The sequence below is a fragment of the Zonotrichia leucophrys genome, chromosome 7 (assembly GCF_028769735.1).
Source record: "Zonotrichia leucophrys gambelii isolate GWCS_2022_RI chromosome 7, RI_Zleu_2.0, whole genome shotgun sequence".
In the NCBI taxonomy this organism is placed as follows: domain Eukaryota; kingdom Metazoa; phylum Chordata; class Aves; order Passeriformes; family Passerellidae; genus Zonotrichia; species Zonotrichia leucophrys.
Window position 1 is genome coordinate 36,772,740 of NC_088177.1, and position 26,535 is coordinate 36,799,274.

General features: G+C 49.0%; 1 protein-coding gene across 7 annotated transcripts in view; it reads left to right on the top strand.

Annotated features, from left to right (window-relative positions):
* Positions 1–26,535, top strand: part of HDAC4 (histone deacetylase 4) — a 180,141-nt gene that overhangs the window by 130,579 nt on the left and 23,027 nt on the right. For 5 of the 7 annotated variants that reach the window (XM_064717773.1, XM_064717774.1, XM_064717767.1 and 2 more), the window contains 8 exons: positions 2,170–2,286; positions 3,782–3,980; positions 6,307–6,536; positions 12,295–12,552; positions 14,745–14,931; positions 21,806–21,939; positions 23,188–23,308; positions 26,481–26,527. In XM_064717773.1, coding sequence (XP_064573843.1) covers positions 2,170–2,286; positions 3,782–3,980; positions 6,307–6,536; positions 12,295–12,552; positions 14,745–14,931; positions 21,806–21,939; positions 23,188–23,308; positions 26,481–26,527 — 1,293 coding nt within the window. The remainder of the gene's footprint in view (positions 1–2,169; positions 2,287–3,781; positions 3,981–6,306; positions 6,537–12,294; positions 12,553–14,744; positions 14,932–21,805; positions 21,940–23,187; positions 23,309–26,480; positions 26,528–26,535) is intronic. The other 2 variants (XM_064717770.1, XM_064717771.1) reach the window with 1 other exon arrangement.

The following is a 26,535-nucleotide window of genomic DNA, read 5'->3' on the forward strand; positions in this document are numbered from 1 at the left end:
ATTAAGATGGTGGGAGGTGGGGGCTTCACTTGCCCCAGGAGGATGAGCAGTGAGTTTTGCTTTTGCTGATCAGTCTTGTCTGTCCTTAGCAAACTGCAAATTCCCAGTTGCTGCTGATGGAAAAGCCAGCAGGTTTGACAATTGTTTTTGTGACATAAACAGACCTGCGTGTAGTGCAGCTGATTTTGTGACTTAGGCTGAGGCACAAGCAGTAAAAATTATTTGGGAAAAAAACCCTGTCCTGCCCAAGCCTTTCCCCTTCCCAAAGAAAAATAACTCTGCATTTTATTTCAGCATTCATGTGTGATCCCAGCTGATCCATTGGCCTGTATTTGGGAAAAAAAATAAGTGTTGTTTGGTGCCTTTAAAATCCTCTTCCTCAAGTAGGAGTTGTATGACCTGGGGGCTCAGGTGTTGGAGATTCTTTAATACCAAAATGGACCAGGACTTCCCAAGTTCCCACTATGAAAAGTTTGGAAATATTTGAGTGTTTCTGAAAATATCATGTTGTGTTTTGTTCTTAGCTTCATGTTTCATTTTAAATGAGAAGTGTATCTCACTGCTTCTTAGTTTGCTGCAGCAGCCCTTGAACCAGGTGTGTTGGAAGATGGTGCCCAAGTTCATTGTCTGAGTGCCTTCAGTGGGGAAAGACTGCAGCCCTGCCTCCTTTAAAGCAGACACTTTCTGCTTTGAAATACTGTTTTTAAAGGCACATTGCAGTTGGTACAAGGCTGTAAAAACTGCTGGAGTACAGCTGCAGACTGTGCATTCAGAAATGGCTGTGTGCAATTGAGCCCAGAGATGGGAGCTGTGTGTTTAAAGTGGTGATAATGCTGCCAAATCCCATATGCTCAGAGCATCAAGCTGCTGTGTTCTTCTCTCCTCTGTTTTTCTATAGCAAATCCCCAGGAGAGGCTTTGAGGCACAACTCCAGAGTATTGATTGCTCAAAGGGAAAATGGATGTAGTTTTGTTTCATTTATGATACCAGTAAAATATTTCATTCCTCTGCTGACAATAAGTATCTTATTTTCAATGGCGCACTGACATTATGTAATTTAAATTAAAGCAAAATTGCCAGGAGTGTTCAAAAATCACTTGGAAAGAGAAGTGTGTGGGTACAAATAATCACATGGAGAGTCACTTTAGATAAGAGAGAAAAATGAAGTTTTTTTACAATGAACCTGTTAAAAATAAGGCACAGGCTGCCCAGAGAAGCTGTTGCTGCCTCATCCCTGGAGTTGTCCAGAGTCAGGCTGGATTTTGGGTTTGGAGCACCCTGAGATAGTGGAAGGTGTCACTGCACATTGCAGGGGGTGGAACAGCCTGGCCTTGAACAATTCCAGGGATGGGACAGCCACGACTTAGGTACACATTGCCCCTTAATAGAATATTGAGTTAAACAAACTCCCGTTTTTCACAGCAGCACCTGAGTTTAACAGGCTTCTGCAGAAGTCTTCTCAAAATCTATTTACGTTGGAAAATCACCTGCAGAGACCTCAGGGTGATCAGAGCCCTGGCTTCCTAACAGGAAAATCAGGCACTTTATTGTAATTTTTATAATGGGCTTTCTAGTGCGTATTTCAAATCAGTCTTGTTTAGAAATTAAAGGTATTTTTGCTAAAGTGTTCTTGCTTCAAATGCCTGTAAGATAACCGAGCAAATCTTGCATTTCACCCTGAAAATCAGGAAATAGCTCCATAAATGCAACCTTGAGGCTTTTGGATGGGATTTTGAAGTCTGATTTATGCTAACACACGCTAGTAAATACCATAAATTGTCTGTTATTTGCTAAAGAGAAAAACACCAATTGTAAAGCTTTTTTTTTTTTTTTTTTTTTTTAAGATAATTGGTTTTACCTTTAAAAATGCTTGGAGAAGGGCAAGTTCCAAGGGAGTAGCTGTTCCAGGGGAGGTTTAGGATGGAGATCAGGAAAGGTTCTTTCCCCAGAGGGTGCTGGGAATGGGCACAGCCCCGAGGCTGCCAGAGCTCCAGGAGTGTTTGGACCCTGCTCCTAGGGATGCACAGGCTGGGATTGATTGTTGGGGTGTCTGTGCCCTTCTGGACACTCTGTGTCCCCTCCTGCTGCCCTGTCCCGGTGAGTGCTGTGCCCTGGGCATGGGGATGGCTCTGGGATGGGCTCTCACCAGGTTTTCTCCCTCCTGTCCAGACCAGCCTGGCTCACAGGCTCGTCAACCGCGAGGGCTCCGTGACGCAGCTCCCGCTCTACACCTCGCCCTCCCTGCCCAACATCACCCTGGGACTGCCTGCCACCGGCCCCTCCAGCGTGAGTGGGGCTGGGACAGGGCTGGGGTGGCAGGGATCAGGGGCTGGAGTGGCTGGGATCAGTCTCTGGGATGGCAGGGATCAGGGGCTGGGGGTGACAGGGATCAGGGGCTGGGGTGGCAGGGATCAGCCTCTGGGATGGCAGGGATCAGGGGCTGGGGTGGCAGGGATCAGGGGCTGGGGGTGACAGGGATCAGGGGCTGGGGTGGCTGGGATCAGCCTCTGGGATGGCAGGGATCAGGGGCTGGGGGTGGCAGGGATCAGGGGCTGGAGTGGCAGGGATCAGGGGCTGGGATGGCAGGGATCAGGGGCTGGAGTGGCTGGGATCAGTCTCTGGGATGGCAGGATCAGGGGCTAGAGTGGCAGGGATCAGGGCTGGGGTGACAGGGATCAGGGGCTGGGGTGGCGGGATCAGCCTCTGGGATGGGGGGGATCAGGGGCTGGGGTGGCAGGGATCAGGGGCTGGGTGGCTGGGATCAGGGGCTGGGTGACAGGGATCAGGGGCTGGAGTGACAGGGATCAGGGGCTGGGGTGACAGGATCAGGGGCTGGAGTGCAGGGATCAGGGGCTGGGGGTGGCAGGGATCAGGGGCTGGAGTGGCAGGGATCAGGGGCTGGGGTGGCAGGGATCAGCCTCTGGGATGGCAGGGATCAGCGGCTGGGGGTGACAGGGATCAGGGGCTGGGGTGGCTGGGATCAGGGGCTGGGGGTGACAGGGATCAGCGGCTGGGGGTGACAGGGATCAGGGGCTGGGGTGGCAGGGATCAGGGGCTGGGGGTGACAGGGATCAGGGGCTGGGGTGGTTGGGATCAGCCTCTGGGATGGCAGGGATCAGGGGCTGGAGTGGCAGCAGGGCTGAGATCAGGGGCTGGGATGGCAGGGATCAGCCTCTTGGGTGGTAGGGATCAGCCTCTGAGATGTCAGTGGAGCTGGGATCAGCCTCTGGGATATCACTGGGTTGGGATCAGCCTCTGGAATAGCAGGGATCAGCCTGTGGGATGTCATCAGGGATGGGATCAGCCTCTGGAATAGCAGGGATCAGCCTCTGGGATATCACTGGGGTTGGGATCAGCCTCTGGGCTGTCAGTGGAGCTGGGATCAGCCTCTGGGATGGCAGTGGAGCTGGGATCAGCCTCTGGGATATCACTGGGTTGGGATCAGCCTCTGGGATGGCAGTGGAGCTGGGATCAGCCTCTGGGATATCACTGGGTTGGGATCAGCCTCTGGGATATCACTGGGTTGGGATCAGCCTCTGGGATGTCAGTGGAGCTGGGATCAGCCTCTGGGATATCACTGGGTTGGGATCAGCCTCTGGGCTGTCAGTGGAGCTGGGATCAGCCTCTGGGATATCACTGGGTTGGGATCAGCCTCTGGGATATCACTGGGTTGGGATCAGCCTCTGGGATATCACTAGGGTTGGGATCAGCCTCTGGGATATCACTGGGTTGGGATCAGCCTCTGGGCTGTCTCCCAACCCCTGTGGCTGTGCGTTTGCAGGCGGGCCAAGCGCAGCAGGACGCAGAGAGGCTCGCAATCCCAGCCTTACAGCAGCGGATCTCCTTATTCCCTGGCACTCACCTCACTCCCTACCTGAGCACTACAACGTTGGAGAGGGATGGGGGAACTGCACACAACCCTCTCCTGCAGCACATGGTCCTACTGGAACAGCCAACTGCACAAACGCCCCTGGTCACAGGTGAGCGCTCCGGGGGCAGCACTGGGATATCACCTGGAAAAGAGAGGAAACCAGCAGGGATCTGTTGGGCTGCTGTCAAGGCAGCCTCTAGGTCCTGCACCACCTGTACACCCTGCAGGTAGAACATAAAACCTTGGTTTATTGACTCATTAATTAGCGATGATTTTTCCAAAATCAGATCTCCCACCTCATTTTGGTCAGATGAAAATAAATGCTGTTATTCCATCAGGACAGCAAAGGTTGGTGGGTAAAAGTTGAGAATTCTGTTTTGTTTAGGTTTCTGACCAGTTCAGATCAAAGTGAGGGCAAAACAACATCTTAACAACTCCTGTTTTCCATGGATGGTTTCTATTCCATGAAAATAAGAAAGGTTAAAATCACAGGTTAAAAACACTTAGAATTCCTCAGAAAATTAAAATTTTCCTTAGAAAATCACAGGTTAAAACACTTCCTCAGAAAATTAAAATTTTCCTTAGAAAATCACAGGTTAAAACACTTCCTTTCCATCATTAATATAAACAGCAGAGCCGTGGCACAGGCAGCTGCCTGCCAGCAGATTGCATTTGTTTGTGTGTGCATTCCCTTTGCAGGATGAGTCACTCCCAGTGCTGCATTTTCAGAATGAGCTACCTGTGGGAAGGCCTGTGGCTATAATAAGCTGGATTGAAAGCAATAATTCCCACTGGGATGAGTTCCTGGCTTCCTGTGTGTGGTGCTGGGACAAAGGATGTTTGACGTGTTGGTTTTCCTTCCCTTCCTTCCATTTCTGTTGGAAGTTCTTGGGAGGTGTCAGCCCCTGCGGCACTGCTGGTTGTACATGCAAATCCCAGGAATATCCATGGGGTTGGGATAAGCTTGGGAGCACATAGATATGGGGAGGCTGATGCAGAGAGGTGTGGTGTTTGCTTCTCTCAGTTTCCAGCATGCTGTGTTTGCTTCCAAGCAAATTCCTTCTACTCCACCTGCTCCGTGCAGGGCTTCCTAAAAGAGTACAAGGTGTTACAGCCCAGCACTCAGGAGAAGGAGTCAGCACAGGGAAACAAGGACAAACACACGTTCCAGAGGCAGCAGCTGACAGGCAGCGAGCTCTCACGTGCTCCCCAAAGCCTTGAGTGCACAGCTCATATTTGGAAACTCCTTGGAAATAAAGTGGAGTTTATTAGGATTCTGCTGGAGGGCCTTGAGCTCTGGAGATGGTCCCCTGGCAGCAGCAGAATTAGCTGTGATGGCTCTCTCTGGGCTGGAAGCTGGACTAGAATTCCTTAGCTGTGCCATTCCTCTTGGGAATGGTTACTCCAGATAGTATCCTCCATGTTGTGGTACATGCCCTGATGTTCCTTATTCCTGATGGAGCATACTCAGGGCTTGGAGCAGCCTGGGATAGTGGAAGGTGTCCCTGCCCATGGGAGGGGTGGAATGACATGAGTTTTAAGGTTCCAGGATTCTGTGAACATGGTGTCTCCTGGAAAGCTGTCCCAGGAGCACCTTGGAGGAGGATAGTCTTCCAGAATATCCTCTGCAAGCTCTGCTGTCTGATTGGAACTTCTGGGAAGAGGAGCTGTGCTCTCAGGGAAGAGGAACACATCTTTCCCAATGATCTATGTATTCATACACAGACCTGTGTGTGTGCACACCACCACCTGCAGGAGCATGCATTTATAAAATCAAATACCCCTTCACATGATCCCTTTCAGAAAAAGCAGAGAGTGGGAGAAACTCTCTAAGTCTACCGAGAAAAGAGGCTTTCCCATGAGTCAGCTCCTTCCACCAGGGCAGTTCTGTGAATGGGTGGGAAAGGAGATCACATGCTGGGACACAAATGCCAAGGTGTTCATAATGCTCAGCATCCAGCTGGCTGCAGACTTCTGGGCAGCTTCTCCCTCTGCTAAAGCAAAGCCTGAGGAGAGCAGAGGGCTTCTTGCCCAAAGGGAGGCAGCTGGTTCGTGCAGCTTGAATTGAACCTGGGATCAGTCCCTAAACCAAGGTGAGCTGGGAGGTTTAAACTCCAGACCAATGTGGTCTCCTGTAGCAGCAGAAAGGTCAGTAAGGTGCTGCTGGATGTTTCCAGAGGGTCTCTGAGTCACCAAGCAGATCCAGAACTCAAAGCAAGCAAAGCATTGCTGTGTGCAGTGGTGATTAATTGATCTGCTCTCTCTCAAGGCAGCTCCAGCTGTAGAGGTGGCTGGGTTTGACGTGGTATCACTGTCACCGTCAGCGTTACTCAACAGCCGTTTTCTCCCTTCCTTCCTTTCTTCCTTCCTTCCTTCCTTCCTTTCTTCTTCCTTTCGTTTCTCCTCTGCTGTTTTTTCCTCCATATTATCTTCAGACTGGTATCTTTCAGGACTGCCCCTGCACGCACAGCCCCTGGTGGGTGGAGACAGGGTCTCCCCTTCGATCCACAAGCTGCGGCAGCACCGCCCGCTGGGGCGCACCCAGTCTGCTCCCCTGCCCCAGAACGCCCAGGCCCTCCAGCAGCTGGTCATCCAGCAGCAGCACCAGCAGTTCCTGGAGAAACACAAACAGCAGTTCCAGCAGCAGCAGCTGCACATCAGCAAGGTGGGCACGGAGCTTTCAATGCCTTTTGTTTCCTCCACAGCAGCCTCAAGCGTGCGATTTCGGGGTGTCTGGGGCAGGTGTGTTTGTGGGCTCTACCTCCCAACGTCCCTGGGATTCTCATCCTTGGACCTCTCTCAGGCATGACAACACTAGGATGTATTTGTGAGGGAGGTTACTCAGATACACTGAAACATTTGCTGAAAAGCTGAGAGACCTAGGAGCGTTCACCTGCAGAAGAGAAGGCTCCAGAGAGCTCAGAGCCCTTCCAGGGCCTAAAGGGGCTCCAGGAGAGCTGGAGAGGGACTGGGGACAAGGGATGGAGGGACAGGACACAGGGAATGGCTTTCCAGTACCAGAGGGCAGGGATAGATGGGATATTGGGAAGGAATTGTTCCCTGGCAGTGTCCGAGGCCAGGTTGGATGGGGCTTGGAGCACCCTGGGACAGTGGCAGATGTCCCTGCCCATGGCAGGGGGTAGAACTGCATAATCTCTAAGATCCCACCCAAACTATTCTGGGATTTGTTCTGGTTTGAGGCTTTCTAAACACTCCTCCCAAGGAGTTCCAGTGGAGGCTCTCCTTAGGACAGCAGCAACTCCAGCAGCAGCTCTGTGGCTCAGGACAAGCCCGTGGCAGGCGGCCATTCAGATCGCTGCTGTTCCATTTACAGCAGAGGTTCCTCCAAATATTTCCACCGTTCCAGTCCTGTGAGAAAACACAACTGCCAAGGGCTGGATCAAAGAGTGGGAGAAGCCACAACCCCCCCGCCCCACACACACCACCCCCAAACCCTTGTTTGTGGGCCAGGCTGAGGCAGGATGGTTACACAAGTCACTGACGTCAATGCTGTCCTCCTGGAGCGCTGCCACCGCGGGTGCCAGCCCTGGCCCCGCACACAGGGCTCTGGGGAGCTGCTGCTCCACAGGGATCCCATTTCCTCCCCCTCCAAACACTCCCTGGCACCAGGGCCATGGGGTGTGGGCAGGGAGTTGGGGCTCTTTGTTCAGGGAAGTTGTCAGCTGGAGGGATTTTTGGCGTGAAGGGTTTTAAAGCTTTTCCAAAGCCTTGGATGTGACGTATCCACTGAGCTCATTCAGACTTTCTCCTGGACCTCCCAGGAGCTGGAGAGCCACTGGAGCACTCTGACTTCCAGCCTTGTCCATTGCTCTCCACAGCAAAATCAGGCAGAGAGGGTTTAATTAAACTGATTTCCCTGTGTTTGATTTATAGGAGTCATGAGTTAAAATCACTTCAGTGCTAGTGCTGCGTGCGTGTGGCAGATTTATCCCATGGGATAGCATCCAAGTGCTGACATGGGAAAAGACTTTTCCCAGATTGGGGATATTTTAGGACCTTTGTGTGTGTAGGAGAGTTAAGGGCAGGACTAAAAATAAAATAAAAGATTATTTCATTCTTAACCATGACCGCTAGCACTGCCTGTTAATTTTTTTTTATTTGTGGATTTCTCGTAAATGATACTCCTGAAGTATTTTATATATTTATATACTCATAAATCAGGCTTTTCTTAATTCCATGTGATTTTCCAAATGTTGAGATTTTGGCCCTAAACCTTCCCTGTTAGGTGTCTGCAGCAGATGAAATTTTTGAGGGGACTGCAGCCAAAACAAGTCTTGCTGTTTCCAAGAAGGCAACTAAGGAAAAACATTTTGTTTTACATGAAAATATTAAGAATAATCATCCAAGTAGCTGTGGCTGCCCCTGTATCCCTGGAAGTGTCCCAGGCCAGGCTGGATGGGGTTGGAGCAACCTGGGAGAGTGGAAGGTGTCCCTGGAATGGCAGAGGTGGAATGGGATGAACTTTAAGATCCCTTCTAACCCAGACCATTCTGTGATTCTCGTTGAGCTGATATTCCACCATCAGCCTGTGCTTGTTTCCCACCTTTTTTGCATGCTGAGTGTTCGACAGGGAAGTGCCAGGGGAGGTTTAGGTTGGAAAAGATCAGAAAACCTTTCTGCATTGAAGGGGTGCTCAGGCAGTGGCACAGTCACCATCCCTGGAAGTGTTGGGACAGCCTGTGGATGTGGCACTTGGGGACAGGGTTTGGGCTGGGTTTGGCAGTGCTGGGAGAACAGCTGGACTCGGTCGTGTGAGAGGGCTTTTCGAACCTTAAGGATTCTGTGATTTGTACTATCAGAAGAACTTTGGCTCCAAGCCCCTTCCAGCCTTGCAGGTGGGTTGTTCCCTCTCCTCCAAGCACAAAAGCTCCACAGTCTCCTGGTCCTTCCAGCTGTAGGACTGAGCCTGCCTCAGACAGTTGTTTTTCCCCTGCTGTCACATCACTGCAGGGGGAAAAAAAACAAATCAAGAGATTTCTGTAGGCTTTGGCTGCTGCAGAAGGCTCTGCCAGGTACTCTGGTGCCCAAGTCAGCCTCTCCCCATCATCCCTTATCATCTCTTGTTTCTCCTTAGTTCATAAAAATTAAAAATCAGAACTCAAAGGGAACATGGGAAGAGCCGTGTCGAGTCGAACAAGTTCAGCCTTTTTCCTGTGTTTTACTCATCTTCATCAAAGCTGTGTTCTCTTTCTTCCTTGAGTTCATCCTTCACCTCCAGAGGGAGGAAAGGGAGGGTTCTGCTGGCTTCTGCACATCCTGGCGTGGTCAGGGCTGAGCTGACATCCTCCTTTGCTTCCTGGCTCTTCTCTTCCTCTGGCTTTCTGACCCTTGGTGCCACCCCATTGATGGGAATCGGGGTCCCATCCAGCCCAAACCATTCTGGGGTTCCATGGTTTTTCTGCTGGGAACTCCTCATTGATCTCTGGTCTGTAAATAGATGTCTCTAACCTGTTGGTAGGACTTTCAAGGTGTTCGGTGTCCCAGGAATTTGTCACTGTGGAGAAAGGTGTCCTGGAGAGGATGGTATGGAGTGATGGGCATGGCGATGATCAGAGGTTGGATTTGATGGGCTTGGAGGTCTTCTCCATCCTGAATGATTCTGTGGTTCTATTTATCACATCTACTGGACAAATCCAATGCTAGCTGAAATGTCACCAATGAAAAATGCAGCTTTTTTCTCCCCTCATGAAATGTTCCACAGAAAAATTATGAACTCCTTGGTTTCCCCTGTATTTATGACCTGACTTTGCTCTCTGTTTTTTTTTTTTTTCTTTCTATGGTGTTTTTTTGGTTCTTTTTTTTGGATTTTTTTCCTGGGTTTTGGGGTTTATTTTTTGTTTCTTGGGAATTTTTTTGGGGTTTTGTTGTTGTGTTTTGTTGGGGGTTTTTTTTGTTTGTTTGGTTTTTGTTTGGTTTGTTTTTTGTTTTTTTTTTTTTTTTTTTTTTGTTTAATTTCTGTTCTTTGTATTTCAAAGCTGTGGAGGAGAAATCTTGCCAGCTGCATGGAGCCTTTTAAAAATGCTTGTGACTAGAGAGCTGTAATTTATTCTGGAGTGAAGTCGTCGTCTGCCCGGGGCTGGAGAGGCAGTGCCTTTACCAGAGGTTTATGGTGGCAGCTCGTGACAGCCAGAGGCCACTGGGTATGAAAACAGAGGAGTAACCTCGTGGCAGAGGAAGCCAGACAGCTAATTAAGGGATGGAGAGGTTATTTATGGTGCTTTGTGCTTACTATTTCAGATATATTTACAAGCATTCTCAGTGCTGCCATTCCAGCCAGCCCCTCGCACTTTTATTCCCTCGGATTTTAAATGGCACGAGCACGTGCTCGTAAAACTGCACAAATGGAAGAATTTCAGGGAGTTTGGATGGGCCTGGCATGCAGGTACTGAGTGTTTTATGTGGAATTTGTTGGTAAGAAAGTGTCTTCTCTGCAAAATCTTCCTTTGAGGGTGGCGTTGCAGCAACTGGAACTAGAATGTCTGAAATGTCCTTGCCATCGACTTCTTGGTCTTCTCAGCCTTCACCATGGCTGTCATTTAATTCTTATATTTTTAAGGAGTAGGAATAATTTAAAACTTTCAGGGAGCTACACTGCCTCTCATTCCCATTAGGTATGACAGTGGCACTCTAAGTTATTTTTCCCAGCAATTACCTCTTGCAGTTCAGAAGTTCAAAAGGCATTAAGTTCAAAAGCTTGAGACCTTCGATCCAAGCAGGAAAAAAAAATCAAAACAAGCAGCAGATGGTTATTGATAATTTAATTATCTTTAAAACAGATAATATTCATCAAGCCTAAGAGGGCTTAAAGAAAATTGGTAGAAGAACTTTTAGCTTAATGTGGTTTGGTTATTCAGTGTGTGTTATAAGGAATTAAACTGTGGGGGCAGGGGAACCTCACACAAATCCTTGAGGGGTTTTGATCCCTGAATCTTTGCAGGGACCTCCTGAGGTCACTGAGGGCAATGTCCTCCCTCTAACAGGTTGCCCAAGGATCTCCAAGGATGGGGATTCCAAAACTTCTATGAAGAACCTGTTCAAGTGTTTGACCAACCTCACAGGAAAAAAGAAAAAGTTTTATTGTGTTCAGAAAGAATTTTATGAGTTTTAATATGTGCCCATGGCCTTCTGTCCCATCACCTGTGAGTGCAACCTGTGAGAGTCCCATGGACTTAAGGATGTCCAGGTCTTTTAAGTGGTAATTCCTTCACCAAGGGAAGTTTTCCTTGTTAAAGACTTTTCCTCTGGTGTCAGAGTTCCAGGGATTCCTGAAGGATTGTCTTAAATAAGGCATTAATTCTATCTCATGTGCCTTCCCTCATTCAGCAGTGGCACCAGGGTCTCCTTAGCCTTCCTCTTTTCTTGCTTCATGTCCCTTGCCAGATTCACTCCATTCCTGCCCCTCTGCCTTGCTTAGGTAATATGGCAGAGCCTTCTTTCCTGCTTTTGGGGGAGAAAAAGGCTCAGTTCCAGATTGGAGCCACTGTTCTTCAAAGAGCAAGTTACTGACAAATAGTCCTTCCTCCTGCATGTGTTCAATAACCATGTTTTGATTTAGCTTTATTAGATTTAAAATCAATATTGCTTACCATACCGATGACCTAATCCTCATTAAACCTTGCCCCGACAACTTTCAAAGTGCAGCAGTTTCTTTATAAGCCTGTTTGAAACAGGGGCAGCCTGAGCTCTTTGAAAGGGAGGAAATGGATTGGTTTTCCTACTCTGGAGTTGAAAACAGGTCACATTTGGTTTGTTTTTTTTTTTATATTCCAAATAAAAGTCATAAGCAGTCTGAGACAGAGAACTGTGAATTTTATCTTGCCAAGGAACTTACAAAAAGCCTGAGTGAATTACAGTGAGAATTAAATTGTTCCTTTAGGTTTAGGAGCTCCTCTCCGAGACGTTTACTGTGTCTGGTTAGGAAGGTCAGGTTAGAACAACGCTGCTCTTGAGGTTTGCTCTCAGCTGCATGTCCTGAGTTCCCTCTTAACCAGCTCCATAAGAGTACAGATCTTCAAGTAATCATTATTTCAGCCTCACAGAAAAAATTCAGGGAGTGATCCGAGGTGATGTTGAGCAAACAGGCAGCAGAAGCCCTGCTGGAGGGTTTGTGTCCCCGGTATTCTTTCAGAATTTAATTGCCAAACATCTCGATGGGTTTGTGAATGGAGTAGCATCTGGAGGCGTGCAGGAACAAGAGGCTCTTATTCCTTCAGAGAGAGGATGAAGTGGAAAATAAGGAGGTGTCATCACTCGGGACAAGGGATTTCGGAGCCCTCGATGCCAGGGTTACCCTGACCTTAATACACAATAACTCAGAGCTGCTCCTTCCCTTCAGCCTGGAGAGCCAGAGCGAGCATTTCCCCGGGTGAGAGGCAGCTCTGATGAGTTTGTGCTTCTTTCAGATCATCTCCAAGCCCGCCGAGCCGGCGCGGCAGCACGAGAGCCACCCCGAGGAGACGGAGGAGGAGCTGCGCGAGCACCAGGCGCTGCTGGAGGAGCCCTACGGCGAGCGGGCCGCGGGCCACAAGGAGCCCCCAGCGCTGGCCAGCCTGGTGCAGGTCAAACAGGAGCCCATCGAGAGCGACGAGGAGGAGGCAGAGCCCCAGCAGGAGCTGGAGGCCGGCCAGAGGCAGGCGGAGCAGGAGCTGCTCTTCCGCCAGGTCTGGCGCTCGCGCGGTCGGGAGACGCGGATTTGGGGTTTGGGCTTGGGGAGTCACCTCGTGCTGCTCTGAGGGGAAACAGCTCCTGAGGGGTGGCTGGGTACAGGAACCCAACATAAATTCAAGTGATTCCTTCCCTGGAGTCACCTACCAGAAGGGTAGGCTGGTTACAGGAACCCCATGTAAATTCAGGTGATTCCTTCCATGGAGTGACCTACCAGGAACCCCATGTAAAATCAGCTGATTCCTTCCCTGGAGTCACTTACCAGGAGGGTTGGCTGGTTACAGGAACCCTGTGTAAATTCAGGTGATTCCTTCCATGGAGTGACCTACCAGGAACCCCATGTAAAATCAGCTGATTCCTTCCCTGGAGTCACCTACCAGGAGGATTGGCTGGTTACAGGAACTCCATGTAAAATTACAGGTGATTCCTTCCCTGGAGTCACTTACCAGGAGGGTTGGCTGGTTACAGGAACCCCATGTAAAATTACAGGTGGTTCTTTCCCTGGAGTCACCTACCAGGAGGGTTGGCTGGTTGTAGGAACCCCATGTAAATGCAAATGATACCTTCCCTGGAGTTACCTACCAGGAACCCCATGTAAAATCAGCTGATTCCTTCCCTGGAGTCACCTACCAGGAAGGTTGGCTGGTTACAGGAACCCCATGTAAATCCAAGTGATTCCTTCCCTAGAGTCACTTACCAGGAGGGTTGGCTGGTTACATACAGGAACCCCATATAAATTCAAGTGATTCCTTCCCTGGAGTTACCTACAAGAAGGGTTGGCTGGTTACAGGAACCTGATGTAAATCCAAGTGATTTCTTCCCTAGAGTCACCTACCAGAAGGGTTGGCTGGTTACAGGAACCCCATGTAAAATCACAGGGGACTGTATTTTGGTTTAATGATTTAAAACTAATTTCTCCAGAGAAAGACTGTGACGGTGTTCGCAGGGGTCCCAGGATGAGGGAAGAGAAGAGAATGTTGACTCAATATTTCAGAAGGCTTGATTTATTATTTTATGATATATATTATATTAAAACTATAGTAAAAGAATAGAAGAAAGGATTTCATCAGAAGGCTAGCAAGAAATAGAAAAAGAAGGAATGATAACAAAGGCTCGTGACTGACTGAGACAGTCCGGACAGCTGGGCTGTGATTGGCCATTAATTACAAGCAACCACATGAGACCAATCACAGATCCACCTGTTGCATTCCACAGCAGCAGAGAATCATTGCTTACATTTTGTTCCTGAGGCCTCTCAGCTTCTCAGGAAAAAAAATCCTAAGGAAAGAATTTTTCATAAAACATGAGACTGCACATAAGAGAACAGGGCACAAGTGGAGGGTGTTCCTGCTTCAGAATTAGAGAAGCTGGAGCCTCCAACCAGGCTCACTTTTGAGGGAAAACACCCGAGGCTTGTGGATTGCAGGTGATAAATCCAATAACAAGGGAGCAAGCACAGTGTAATGGTGCTGGTCCATTTCCTCCAGGAATGTCATTGGGATGTTGCTGAGGAAAGCTGTGGCCACCTCATCCCTGGAAGTGTCCAAGGCCATGTTGGATGGGGCTTGGAGCAACCTGGGACAGTGGGAGGTGTCCCTGCCCATGGCAGAGATGAGCTTTAAGGCCCAAACCACCCTGGGATTTTCTAATTCTGAGTTAGTGATGATGGACTATTACCAGTGATACCATTCCTCTGAAGCTGGAGCCTCTCCACCTTAATCCCGAATTCATGGGCACACCTCAGAAGTCTTTAAAATAGTATCTCCTTTGCAACTGTTTGGCCTCAGAGCAGGAGGGAATGGGATGGAGCAGCCATCCCTTCTGCCCAGGAGCCTGTCCAGCTGATGGTGTGGCTGCAGAGAGAAAAGCAGCTCAATTCAGAGCTCCCTGTCCAGCCCGGGATCCAGCTGAGTCGGACCAGTTCCATGGCCTGGACTGTTTCACTGTTAAATGTCCCAGAGCAGTGGGTGGGAGGAAGAGGAGGGAGCTGTGGGGGAGATGGAGCTGCCCCTGGCAGTGACCCTGTCATTGTGGGGCTCCATGTGTTGTGCCTGTCTGACTCGGCCCTAGAAATGTCACATCTTCCTTTGCTGCACGTGAGGGAAAAGAGTCCAAGCCTGGACTGGGATCCTTCACAAACCCTTTTGGGAAGGCCCTTTCAGCAACTGCCTGCTTCTGTTGCCCACAGCAAGCCCTGCTCCTGGAGCAGCAGAGGATCCACCAGCTGAGGAACTACCAGGCGTCGCTGGAGGCGGCCGGCATGCCCGTGTCCTTCGGGGGACACCGGCCCCTGTCGCGGGCACAGTCCTCCCCTGCCTCAGCCACCTTCCCCATGTCCGTGCAGGAGCCTCCCACTAAGCCAAGGTTCACAACAGGTGAGCTTTTTGGGGGGCTCTGGGCTGGAGGGGGGGGGGGGCTCTGCTCACTGGTTTGTTTTACACTGAGCTGTTCTGTGAGGGCACGGAAAAGAGGGAATGGCTTTAGGATGGGAGTTGTGGTAGGTGGGATATTGGAAGGAAATCCTGCCCTGCCAGGTTGCCCAGAGCAGCTGTGGCAGCCTCATCTCTGAAAGTGTCCAAGGCCAGGTTGGACAGGACTTGGAGCCTCCTGGGATAGTAGAAGGTATCCCTGCCCTACCCACAAGGTGAGCTTTAAGGTCTCTTCCAACCCAAACCATTCCAGGGAGATGATTCTATGGTTTTCTTCCCCGTCCCTGCAAATCTGTAAGCATGGGCTCTGTGTCTCATCCCCGTTTGGGTACTCCATAACATCCTGCCTTCCTCAAGGAGCACACTGAGTCATCCCTCTTGTCCTGCTTGTCTCTTCCTCTGAGCTAAAATACCCTGCACATACACACAGCACACACCAAAAATACCCTGCACACACACAGAGCACAGCAAAAATACCCTGCACACACACACCAAAAATACCCTGCACACACACAGAGCAGCACAGCAAAAATACCCTGCACACACACACAGAGCACAGCAAAAATACCCTGCACACACACACACAGAGCAAAAATACCCTGCACACACACACAACAGCACGGCAAAAATACCCTGCACACACACACAGAGCACAGCAAAAATACCCTGCACACACAAAGAGCAGCAGCACAGCAAAAATACCCTGCACACACACACAGCAAAAATACCCTGCACACACAAAGAGCAGCAGCACAGCAAAAATACCCTGCACACACACACACAGCAAAAATACCCTGCACACACACACAGCAGCACAACAACAATACCCTGCACACGCACACAGCACAGCAAAAATACCCTGCACACACACACACAGCAAAAATACCCTGCACACACACAGAGCAAAAATACCCTGCACACACACAGAGCACAGCTCTGGAGCTGTGCCTCAGGCACACAGAACGAGTCCCAGGCTGGGACAGAGCTGATTCAGAGGCAAGGCAGAGAGAGCCAGTGCTCCTCAAGGACAGAGTGCCAAATGCAATCCTGCCTCTGTTTCCTCCACCTTCTCCAGTCCCTCCATAATTTCGTGCCGTCAGTGATCTACTCCAGACTCCCTGCCAGCCTCCCCTCCTCCTGTCACACAGGTTGGGAAAACCCAGTGAGCAGGTGATTCCAACTTGTCTTGAGGAGACAGAGAGACCAAAGGGTGTTTGCTTCCATGTGGAGGAAAATGATGAGTGCAATCCTGTGTTTGTGTGGTGGAAAGCACAAGTGCCAAATAGGTGTTGATCCCCATCCCTTGGAAGTGTTCACAGCCAGGATGGAGCAGCCTGGGCTAGTGGAAGTTGTCCCTGCCCACAGCAGGGGAGGAATAAGATGGGCTTTAAGGTCCCTGCCAGCCCAAACCACCCTGAGATTCTGTGATCTCCCCACCAAGATTGAAAGCAAAAAACCTAATTGTTCTTCCTGTATCCTGACAGCAAACTTTTCTACTCCAAAATCCTTTCTGTTTCTTCAATGCCCTCAGCAACAGCTGAAAGTTGATTTTCCCTGCAACTCCTCAAGCCCTGTGCTGGGTGGTGAGGACTGATTTCAAAGTCCGCCTTCTTCCCCAAATGTCAGGCTCTTACTTTGTGAATGAGCAGTTTGCAACGTGATGTGTTCCCTGGGAAAAGGAAAAGGAAGGGGGGGAAATCCACAACGCCCAAATAAGAGCGACTCATGATGTTATTTCCCTTTCACTTCTGCTTTTATTCCATTTTTAACCTACACTTCTTGCATCACTCGGCTCAGCGCTGTGAATCGGGTTTATTTTCAGGCCCTGGTGGTGTAGTAATAGTGGCATGTTCAGTGTTCCTCAGCTCCTGGCTGCAGGCAGGGTGGGAAGCATGTGCTGGCAGTTCTGGAAAAACCCAGGGAATGGCTCAAGTTTTGCAAATCAGCCCTTTAAAGTCCCAGTTTGCTGTTAATGTTTAACCCAGAATTTCAGCAGAACTGCATTTCAAATGCAGTCGGTTCTGGCCAGATTAAAAGATTTTGGCTTTTGCCAAGGGTGCACGGAAAAGTCCGCTGGCTTTTGAATGAAACTTGAGATTCTAATACACTTAACCCCAAACCTTGGGGCTTTAAAAACAAGGAAGCCTGGCCCTGCTTGAAGGGATTATTCATTCCTTCTCCTTCTTCCCTCCTCCTCTGCCGGTATTGAAGCTGCCCAATCAATCACATGCAAGACTCTGAACATAGAAATAAATAACATATCCTAGCAGAGGATCTGTGTTTGACTCAGATCTGTGCCTCTGAATTTCATTCAAAATTGCAGGCAGCAGTAAGAGTGCAGATTTGAGAGCTGTGCTGCTTGGAAAAGATGCTGTTCCAGTATCAGGATTTATTTTCCTCAGAGGTAGGGTTTGAAAAACCTAAAAAGTGTCTTAAAATAAGGAGTGGAATATCACACTGCTTTTATCCAGCACTGCACAGGGTGATGAGGTGCAGAATGCTTCAGGTAATTCACCTGTAAAAATACCATTTTCCCAGCATTTATCCTCATTAGGATTCCAAAGACTTGACTTTTCTTTTTCCTTCAATCTCTGCATTTATGCTGGGTGAATGGAGAAGGAAAAACACAATAAAATCAGGCATTCACTGGCACTAATTAAGGTGCAAAGCATACAGGTAAGGCCTCTGTACTAGTCCTAGGTCTGGTTTAATTAACCTGCACTGTCTGCATAGGAGAAGCAGGGAACAAAAGCCCACTGCCATGGGCATGGGAGCAGGAGAAAGGAGAGGAAAGGCATTTCAGCTGCTGAGCATGTGTGAGTGAAATTGCCTCATGTTTTGTTGGAGTTGTCCACGGCGGCTTGTCGGAGATTGTGTTTCTGGAGGTGGATGCTAAAGCTTAATCACCGGGATTGAGCCATTCTGTGCAAGGCAGGAAATTAAAGTCTTGGGTGTTTTTCAAAAGCAAGCAGTGCTGAAGTGCATCAGGCTTCTTTTTTCCTGAGGAAAATCCATCTGGCTGATAAGTGCTTTGGAGACTGATGCTGAGGCAGAGGAATGAGGGTTGGAATTGGTGTGAGGGTTTGGTGAGAGGGCTGCAGGAAGCAAAATTCATTGCATGGCCCTAATTAAGCCAACCGCGATCGCTCTGGATGGGAACGCAGCCATTGTCCAACAGACAAAGGAATTGTTCCTCCTTTTCATGTTTGGTTTGTTATACAGAAATAACACAGAGAGCTGGTGCTCTCCCTGGACTGAGTTAGCTGCAGACAGCTGCAAGTTCTGGGGTTGATGTGTGTTTGATTTTCCTGTCTCTCTCGGTGACCAGCACCTGAGACTTCAAAGGTCTGGGGCAAAGAGCCGCATCCTGCAGCTCTCTAACATGATGTCCATTACTCCACATCAAAGGCAGAGCTGTGCCCTTCCTGGATCCTTGCAGCCATCAGTTTGATGTCCTGAAGCATGACATTTAATTTTCCTTCCTCCCAGAAAGCAGGTCCTTGAACTCGCCCTCCCTAGCTCCAGCAGCCCCCGTGACTTTAATGAACACTCGTGCCTGCCCTGTTCTGTGCACTTGAATAAGGATCCTCAGGTTAGGCCATTAATTTGCATAGCTCCAATTATCCAGTCTCTGATCTCCTGCAAAAATGGGTCCACAAATTATTCTGATGTTCTGCATTAAAGGGTTTTTCCTTTCTGATGAAGGCATTTATTCTCTCCTGTGCAGAGCAATATAATTATCTGAACCTCAGATCATATGTTTGTTCTGCCAAGAAAAGCCAGTTGGTTTTGCTTTAGTGCTGACCTTTAAAAATTATTGTTCTTATGTCTGAAAAGAGTCTTGCTTCCAGCACCACTTCAATTAACTTGTAACAGCCAGTGTAGTTTTGTATTTTGAGCTTAAATTGCCGAGCTTCCCTTTGTGTGAGTGTGTGTGTGTCTGCAGCTGAGTGTCCCCAGCCACAGGAAGGAACTGGGAACAGCTCCCTTTTCAACTGGGCTGGTTTCTAGGAAAGAGAAATGATGAGTGATTGGTGCTGCTGTTATCAGTGAAGCCCTGGGAAAGGAGGAACCACTGATAAACCAAGGTCTGTGAGCACCACGTTTGGGATGGGATAGATTCCTTGAGCGGTTTGGGTTGGAAGGGACCTTGAAGATGATCCAGTTCCATGGGCAGAGACGCCTCACAGTGTCCCAGGCTTCTCCAAGTGTCCAACCTGACCTTGGACACTTCCAGGGATGGGACAGGCCAGGCCTCACAGGGAAGAATTTCCCCCATGAATCCAGTCTAAATTTCTTTTAGTTTAAGCCCTTGCACTAGCTCAGTTAAACTCAGACTGGGGTGAAAGATTTTCCTGAGGTGAATTCCGAGCTTGCCTTGGCTCAGCAGCTCCTGGTGGTGTTTGATGCTGTAAATCAAACATGAGAGACCTTGAGGGAGCTTTTTGCAGCACAACCTCCTCCAGGTGAACTTGGGCTGACCCGAGGGCAGCCAATTACCAGGGCTCTGTTCTCTGCCTGGAATCCATCCTGGTTTGGCTTTTGGGGGGTGTTTTTTCCCTCTGCACTCACCTACAGCAGAGTGAGGAGCTGCCAGACACCTCCCCTGAGGCTGCAGAGCTGCAGGAGCCAGAGCAGGGAGCCAAGATTCCCGGTGGCACAGCGTGCCCACACCCAGCCAGGAGGTGGGACTGCAGCTGCAGCCAGGCCTGGGAGCTGCAGGAGCACAGCTCCAGCTCCAGCTGCTCTCAGGGTTCCCTGGGAGCTCCCAGGTTGTGCTGTGTGTCCATGCTGGAGCTGGGAGCACGGATCCAGCTGTGGGTGTGCTCACCTGGGATTCACCCAAATGCTCTCAGCTGGGCTGCACATCCTTAGACATCAGGGGCTGGGACTGCCTCCTGCCACTGCTGCCTTCAGAGGCTCTGGGTTCTCAGCTAGACCTTTGCATTCCATAGAAATCATGGAAAAATGGGCTGGAAAGGACCTGAAAGGTTGTCTGGTTTTTAGTCTCTGCCTTGGGCACGGACACCTTTCACCATCCCAGGCTGCTCCAACCTGGCCTTGGGCACTGCCAGGGATCCAGGGGCAGCCACAGCTGCTCTGGGCAGTGCCAGGGCCTGCCCACCCTGCCAGGGAACAATTCCTAATTCCCAATCTCCCATCCATCCCTGCCCTCTGGCAGTGGGAGCCATTCCCTGTGTCCTGTCCCTCCATGCCTTGTCCCCAGTCCCTCTCCAGCTCTCCTGGAGCCCCTTCAGGGACTCTGAGCTCTCCCTGGAGCCTTCTCCTCTCCAGGTGAGCACCCCCAGCTCTGCCAGCAGAGGGGCTCCAGCCCTTGGACCAACTCATACCGATACTTCCTGCAAGGAACCCTTTTCTTGGGGAAAAAAAAACCAAACCAACCAACTTTTATTCTGTTTTCTGGAGCTTCCACCTGAAGGAAAGATGGATTTCAACATTTGGCTTCACATCTTTTGCTCGAGAGAAATGATTAAATCTCTTCTGTCACTGGGAGGGACCTGCTGTTGGCTATGGAATCCCAACTTCCCCTCCAGAATGGTAGCCAGGCAACTCTGGGGTGTGAATCAGAGCCTCCTGTGCTGTCATGCTGTGAATCCTTGGGAATGCAGGGGGATTGAGCTCCCCCAGCACCCCCTCATTGGGCTGAACACCTCCCTGCAGTTATACCAGGACAAGACAAGGAATGTTTGTACTGTTCTAAGTGTGCAAATGGGGTGATCCATGCATTTGGGAAATTAGGGGAAGAAAGAGGTTTATTAACCTGCAGGGGAAAGATGTTAGCTCCTGAAAACTTCATCTCTGGCCTATTGGAAGTGGTGAACTTGTGATGGTGTTCACAGGGGTTCTTGGATGAGGGAAGAGATGAGGATCTGACTCCATGTTTCAGAAGGCTTGATTTATTATTTTATTATATATATTACATTAAAACTGTACTAAAAGAATAGAAGAAATTATTTCATCAGAAGGCTAGCTAAGAATAGAATAGCAAAGAATGATAACAAAGGTTTGTGGCTCAGACTCTCTGTCCAAGCCAGCTGACTGTGATTGGACATTAATTAGAAACATCCAACATGGGCCAATCACAGATCCACCTGTTGCATTCCACAGCAGCAGATAACCATTGTTTACATTTTGTTCCTGAGGCTTTTCAGCTTCTCAGGAGAAAAAATCCTAAAGAAAAGATTTTTCATAAAAGATGTCTGTGACAGTGAACTTACAAAAAAATTTAGCAACAATACACATCAAGGCAGGGTGAGGGAGGTGATAGGAAACCCACTGGCTGATGAAGAAGCTGAGAAACCTGCATTGTTGCCAAAAATCTCTAAGATGCTCCCTTTGCTCCCAGTAACTGCACCACTGCCAGAGAAAATGTCCTTTCCACCAGAGGAACCTGCCCAGGTGGGCTCTAATGGCTGCAATTAGCAAATGAGGCACGAGCTGCAATTAGCAAAGAGCAGCACGAGGATGCTCGTGAAACGCAGCCAGGAATGGTTTGGTCCTTCTGGGTTTGGTGTTTTGGCAGCCAGGGAAAAAGCCCCAGATCCCATTCCTGGGTGTCACGTAGGTGTCACCTCCTCCTGGCCTTTCATTTCACATCTTGGTGCTGATTCTTCTTCTCCTGTCCCTTGAGGATTTCCATGGGAAGGGGAAGATGCAGCTTTGGGATATTCAGTTCTCTGTCACAGTTCTGGCCTAGAACCGTTGACTCTACAGCAAAATACCTTTTTTTTCCTCTCTCAAACTGGCAAATTTTTGGTGTTTTTTTAACCCAAGAGCAATTCTGCCCTCTGTGCTGCAGGCCTTGTGTACGACACCTTGATGCTGAAGCACCAGTGCACCTGTGGAAACACCAACAGCCACCCTGAGCACGCAGGCAGGATCCAGAGCATCTGGTCCAGGCTCCAGGAGACGGGGCTGAGGGGCAAGTGTGAGGTAAGGGAAACACCACAACAGGCCACATGGCCTCTTTTATTAGTGTTATTAATATTATTACAACATTATTATTACTATTATATTGCTGTTATGCCAAAGAAAAGAGCAAGATATGATGTAACCCTCTCATTTGTTATCCCTCCCAATTATTCCAGCAAAAGCAACAGCTTTTCTGTGCTTTAATAACTTTTTTTTGGTGCTCTTTAATAAGTAATGGTCAAGCTGTGCTGTTAAAAGAGTGGGAGTAGGAGGAAGGCACTGAGCACCATTCCATCACAAGAGGTTAAATTAGATTTATTGGATGTATTTTAAGAGCAGGAAAATGGAGAGAAAAGCTTAGATATTAAACAGAAAAAATGAAGATTAATAATAAAAATTAACAAGTGGTTATTAGTTCCAACTAACAGCAGTGGTGATAAATGGGGGTATAAGTGTGTGTTCATTAATTCTTTGAGCACCTGAGAGGGCTGAATCCCAGAGCATAAATATTCCAGCAATGTCAGGATGGGGCTGGGAATGTTCCCAGCCATCAGATAAGACATCCACGTGGTGGCAGCATTGCCATTGCCTAAATTTCCCTGTCCTGCCCTCCTTTATCCCTTTCAAACCTGTCTCTGTCTGTGCATACCCATTTAATCGAATGTTGGGATTATTTGGGAGCAAATGAACCTCGTTGCTAATTGCCTGGCCTCCGCAGTGGGTGTTAGAGATGTTCTCCAATGTATAAGTTTGTGACTGTAAGATCCCAGGCAATATTATTGTCCTTAATTTCCTGTTGATTTCCTTCAAGAAGATTTCTTTTCCTTCATTTCTGTGCTTACCTTGGTGCTTTTGGTTGCTCTCACGATGGGAGCTGTTGATGGGAGCTGTGTTTCCCTCCTGAGCACCGGTGACTTCCAGCCTCACCAGACTCTTATAGTGAATTTCTGCCTTCATTCCCTGCTGGCTTTTTTCAAGCTCTGCGCTGTCATTTCAAGGATGCACTCCCTTGTCTCTCTGGTCACCTTTCCTTCACCCCCACCACCTCCTGTCTCAATGTTCCCTTCTTTATCTTGACTGGATCTGACGATGACTTTCCATGTCCAGCTGATAAATGTTGCGAGTAAGGGATTCACCCCAAACCTGAATTTCTCCGCCTCAGGACCCATTTTATTGTTTTGCTGTGTGTCTTGGTGGCTTGCTAAGGGGACAGAAGAGAGAGCCAAGCCCTGAGCAGTGATTTCAGCAGCCTTTTCCCTCCCCTTGCAGTGCATCCGTGGCAGGAAGGCGACGCTGGAGGAGCTGCAGACGGTTCACTCGGAGGCGCACACGCTGCTCTATGGCACAAACCCTCTCAACAGGCAGAAACTGGACAGCAAGAAGCTTCTAGGTACCATTCCCTGGGGGGACACCCTCCTTCCTGAGCCCTGGCTGAGGTGCTGGGCTCCATCATTAGCCCTGTGCATCTCCAAGAGGATTATTCCCAGCTCTGTGCACGGGATCCATCTCCCTTTCTTCAGGTAGACCCCTAAACCCTGGAGAGCTTAAACCTCACTCTGGGTGTTGGATAGCTATCCATGGCTAGGGAAGGAACTGGAGCACATTCCCAAGGGTTTGGATCTGCAGCCCCCAGCCAGCTGCACAGGCATCAACAAACCCCTGGCAGCTTTGGACAGTCAGCAAGAGAGATGCAGGGGCCTCTACATTTGTTTAATGTGGAGTGGGATTGTTTATCCCTTTCACTGGAGACCAAATCTTCTTGAAACAGGGCTGTGTCTGTTGTAAAATACAGATAAAAATACAAAAAAAAAAAAGATATTTTCCCAGCAGAAATTCTAAGGGATGCATGTTCAGATAACCAAACAACATGGATTTTAGCACCTCTGTGGAGTCATCATCGCCTCCCTTTACTTCCTGCCTTTTTGCAGCAGCAGGCTGGAGGGACAATTTAAGAAGTTGCCACGTGGGGATCTGAGGGGAAAAAAAAAAAAAGAAAAGAAAAAAACCCCCTTAAAAAACGGTTTCTGGAACGTTGAGATGTTGAGAAAGTTTATTTTGGGATTAGGCTGACTTTGGATGATGTAAAAAGAGGTTTAACTCAGTGGCCTTTGTGATGTAGTGGTCACAGCAAAGGAGCTGGAAAGATTTTGCTCAGCGTGTCCATGAGCTCCCAGAGAGGGAAGCCATTAGGCAGTGGTTAAACACACAATTAGCACGATATTTATAGCTCACTTCCCACCTCTTTAGGGCCAGAGAACCCAAAAGTAGACACCTCCAGCTGAATGATAGCTCCATTAGGAGGTAAACTTTCAGGAATTTATGATGTCATATGCTCAGGAATGGAAAACCCACAGCCTGAAGGAGCTTCGGTCAATCTTCCCTGGGATATCTGAGAAAATTCTCCTGGAATACTTTTCCACTCCCTCCTTGGCTCTGGGCAGGATCTGTCTCAGCAGTGCCCACAGATGTCTTTGGAGATGGAGTTTATTTGGAATGCATTTTTGGGGGGACACCCTAACTGCTGAACCATTCCTGATGGTTTCTGTAGAGAACCTGTGGGGGAAGCAGCCCTTGCTGCTGTAGTTCTGTGCCCACCATGGTTTCCATCACTCATTTTAGAGTGTTTGCAGAGGTCAACTTTAATCCTGTAGAGAAGAGAAATTCCAAAGGCTTTCCAGTCAGAACATTCCCTGTTTGGATACAACTTGCAGAAAAGCCCCAGAGCTGCAGGAGGTCAGGTCCTCAAGGGTCTCCAGTAGGAGGGGATGTGCAGTAGCTCTTAACTGGGCTTAGAGCTGCTTTCTTCAGCCCACCTGGCACCATCTCAGCCTGGAGATGCTCCAGTGGCACTGGCTGCCAGCCCACATCACCCCCTTCTCTCCTGATGGCTTCCACAGGGCAGGAGCTGAGCAAGGAGCTCAGGTTAAAAACCCCTCCTTCAGCTGTTCTCTCCCTTTAAGGGTTTAAAAGGCTTTCAGATTTACAAACCAGCTTGGTGGGGTTCTTTGAAACACCTTAGAGGGTGGATTTAGGGCAGGTTGGAGCGCTGAGGGCAAAGCTTGGTGTGAGGTTTAGGGATGCAAATGGGAGTTTGTTAGGGCTGAGTGTCTTGGCAGGTGTCTGATGACTCCGTGTAAACTCTTGGCCTTTGATACCTCTGTGAGGAAGAAAAAAGCCTGAGAAACCTCAGCCTGGAAGGGGAAAAAGGCTTTTCAGGACACAGGATGTTTCTTGTTAAGCTTCTGCAAATGAAAAGGGGGGGATGTGCCTTCATGGAATCACAGAATCCCAGAACGGTTTGGGTGGGAAGGGAGCTTAAAGCTCATCCAATTCCACCCCTGCCATGGCAAGGACACCTCCCACTGTCCCAGATTGTTCCAAGCCCCATCCAACCTGGCCTTGGGCACTGCCAGAGATCCAGGGGCAGCCACAGCTGCTCTGGGAATTCCATCCCAGCCCCTCCCCACCCTCCCAGGGAACAATTCCTTCCCAGTATCCCATCAATCCCTGCCCTCTCTTGGTTTAAATCCATCCCCCCTTGTCCTGTCAAGGACACAAAGTACAAACCCATCTCTCCCTGGACAGTGGAAACGCTTGGAACCTGTTGGACAAGTTGAAACTTTAGGCAAGTAAGGCTGCTTTTAATTTGTGGGGAGCAATCCTAAATTGTTGTCAAGAAGATAAATAGGGAAATAATGGGTGGATTAGCAGTGAGAGATGTGACAGGAGGCAGGATGATCTGAGAACTTCCATGTGGATCTAATCAAGGAGGGCATCTCGCTCTGAGCTCAGATGAGTCCAGATGCATGAGCTCCTCTCTCAGGAACAGAATCCCAAATGGTTTGAGTGGGTATGGACCTTGAAGCCTATCCCATTCCACCCCCTGCCATGGGCAGGAACACCTTGCACCAGACCAGGTTGCTCAGGGCCCCACAGAATTTGTTCACACACGAGCCAATAATTTGCTCACACACGAGCCCAGAGAGCGATGTTACATTTCCTACAGATTCAAAATTAGCCCTGCAGATGGTTCTCTCAATTTTTCTCACATTCTCCTTGTTGGTTTTGCTATTTCAGTCAAAACACATGTTTTTTCTTTGCTTGCCACTGGTTTATTTCGCTGTCTTCCTCTTTCATGAAGCCCATGCTCTCCAAAGTCATGTAGTAACTGCAGATGAGTGACAATTGGGGTGTGAGTGACAATTGGGGTGGTTTTATGATTTCCTGCCCTCCCTCAGTGGGAAGGGGTTAAAGTGCACATCTGAGAAGACACACTGAGCGATTGTTGGTGGCATCTTCCTCGTGTATAGTCTCAAAACATCAGACAACACCCACACCTTGCTTAAAAATGAATGATTTATAGACAGCTTTTACAGGAGCCTAAGTGTGTACATGGTGTGTGTGTGTGTGTGTGTGTTGTAACAGGGCTGGGTGAAAATGGGGAGAAAACCCCCAGGAAGAAATGTGTGTGTTTCTGTGCTTGGAAAGATTGCAGAATTGCCACAAAGTAGGCCCCAGAGCGTGGTGACCTTTGTGCCTCACAGGTTTCTTGTCCCCCCCAGGTTCCCTCACGTCGATGTTTGTCAGGCTGCCTTGCGGTGGTGTCGGGGTGAGTAC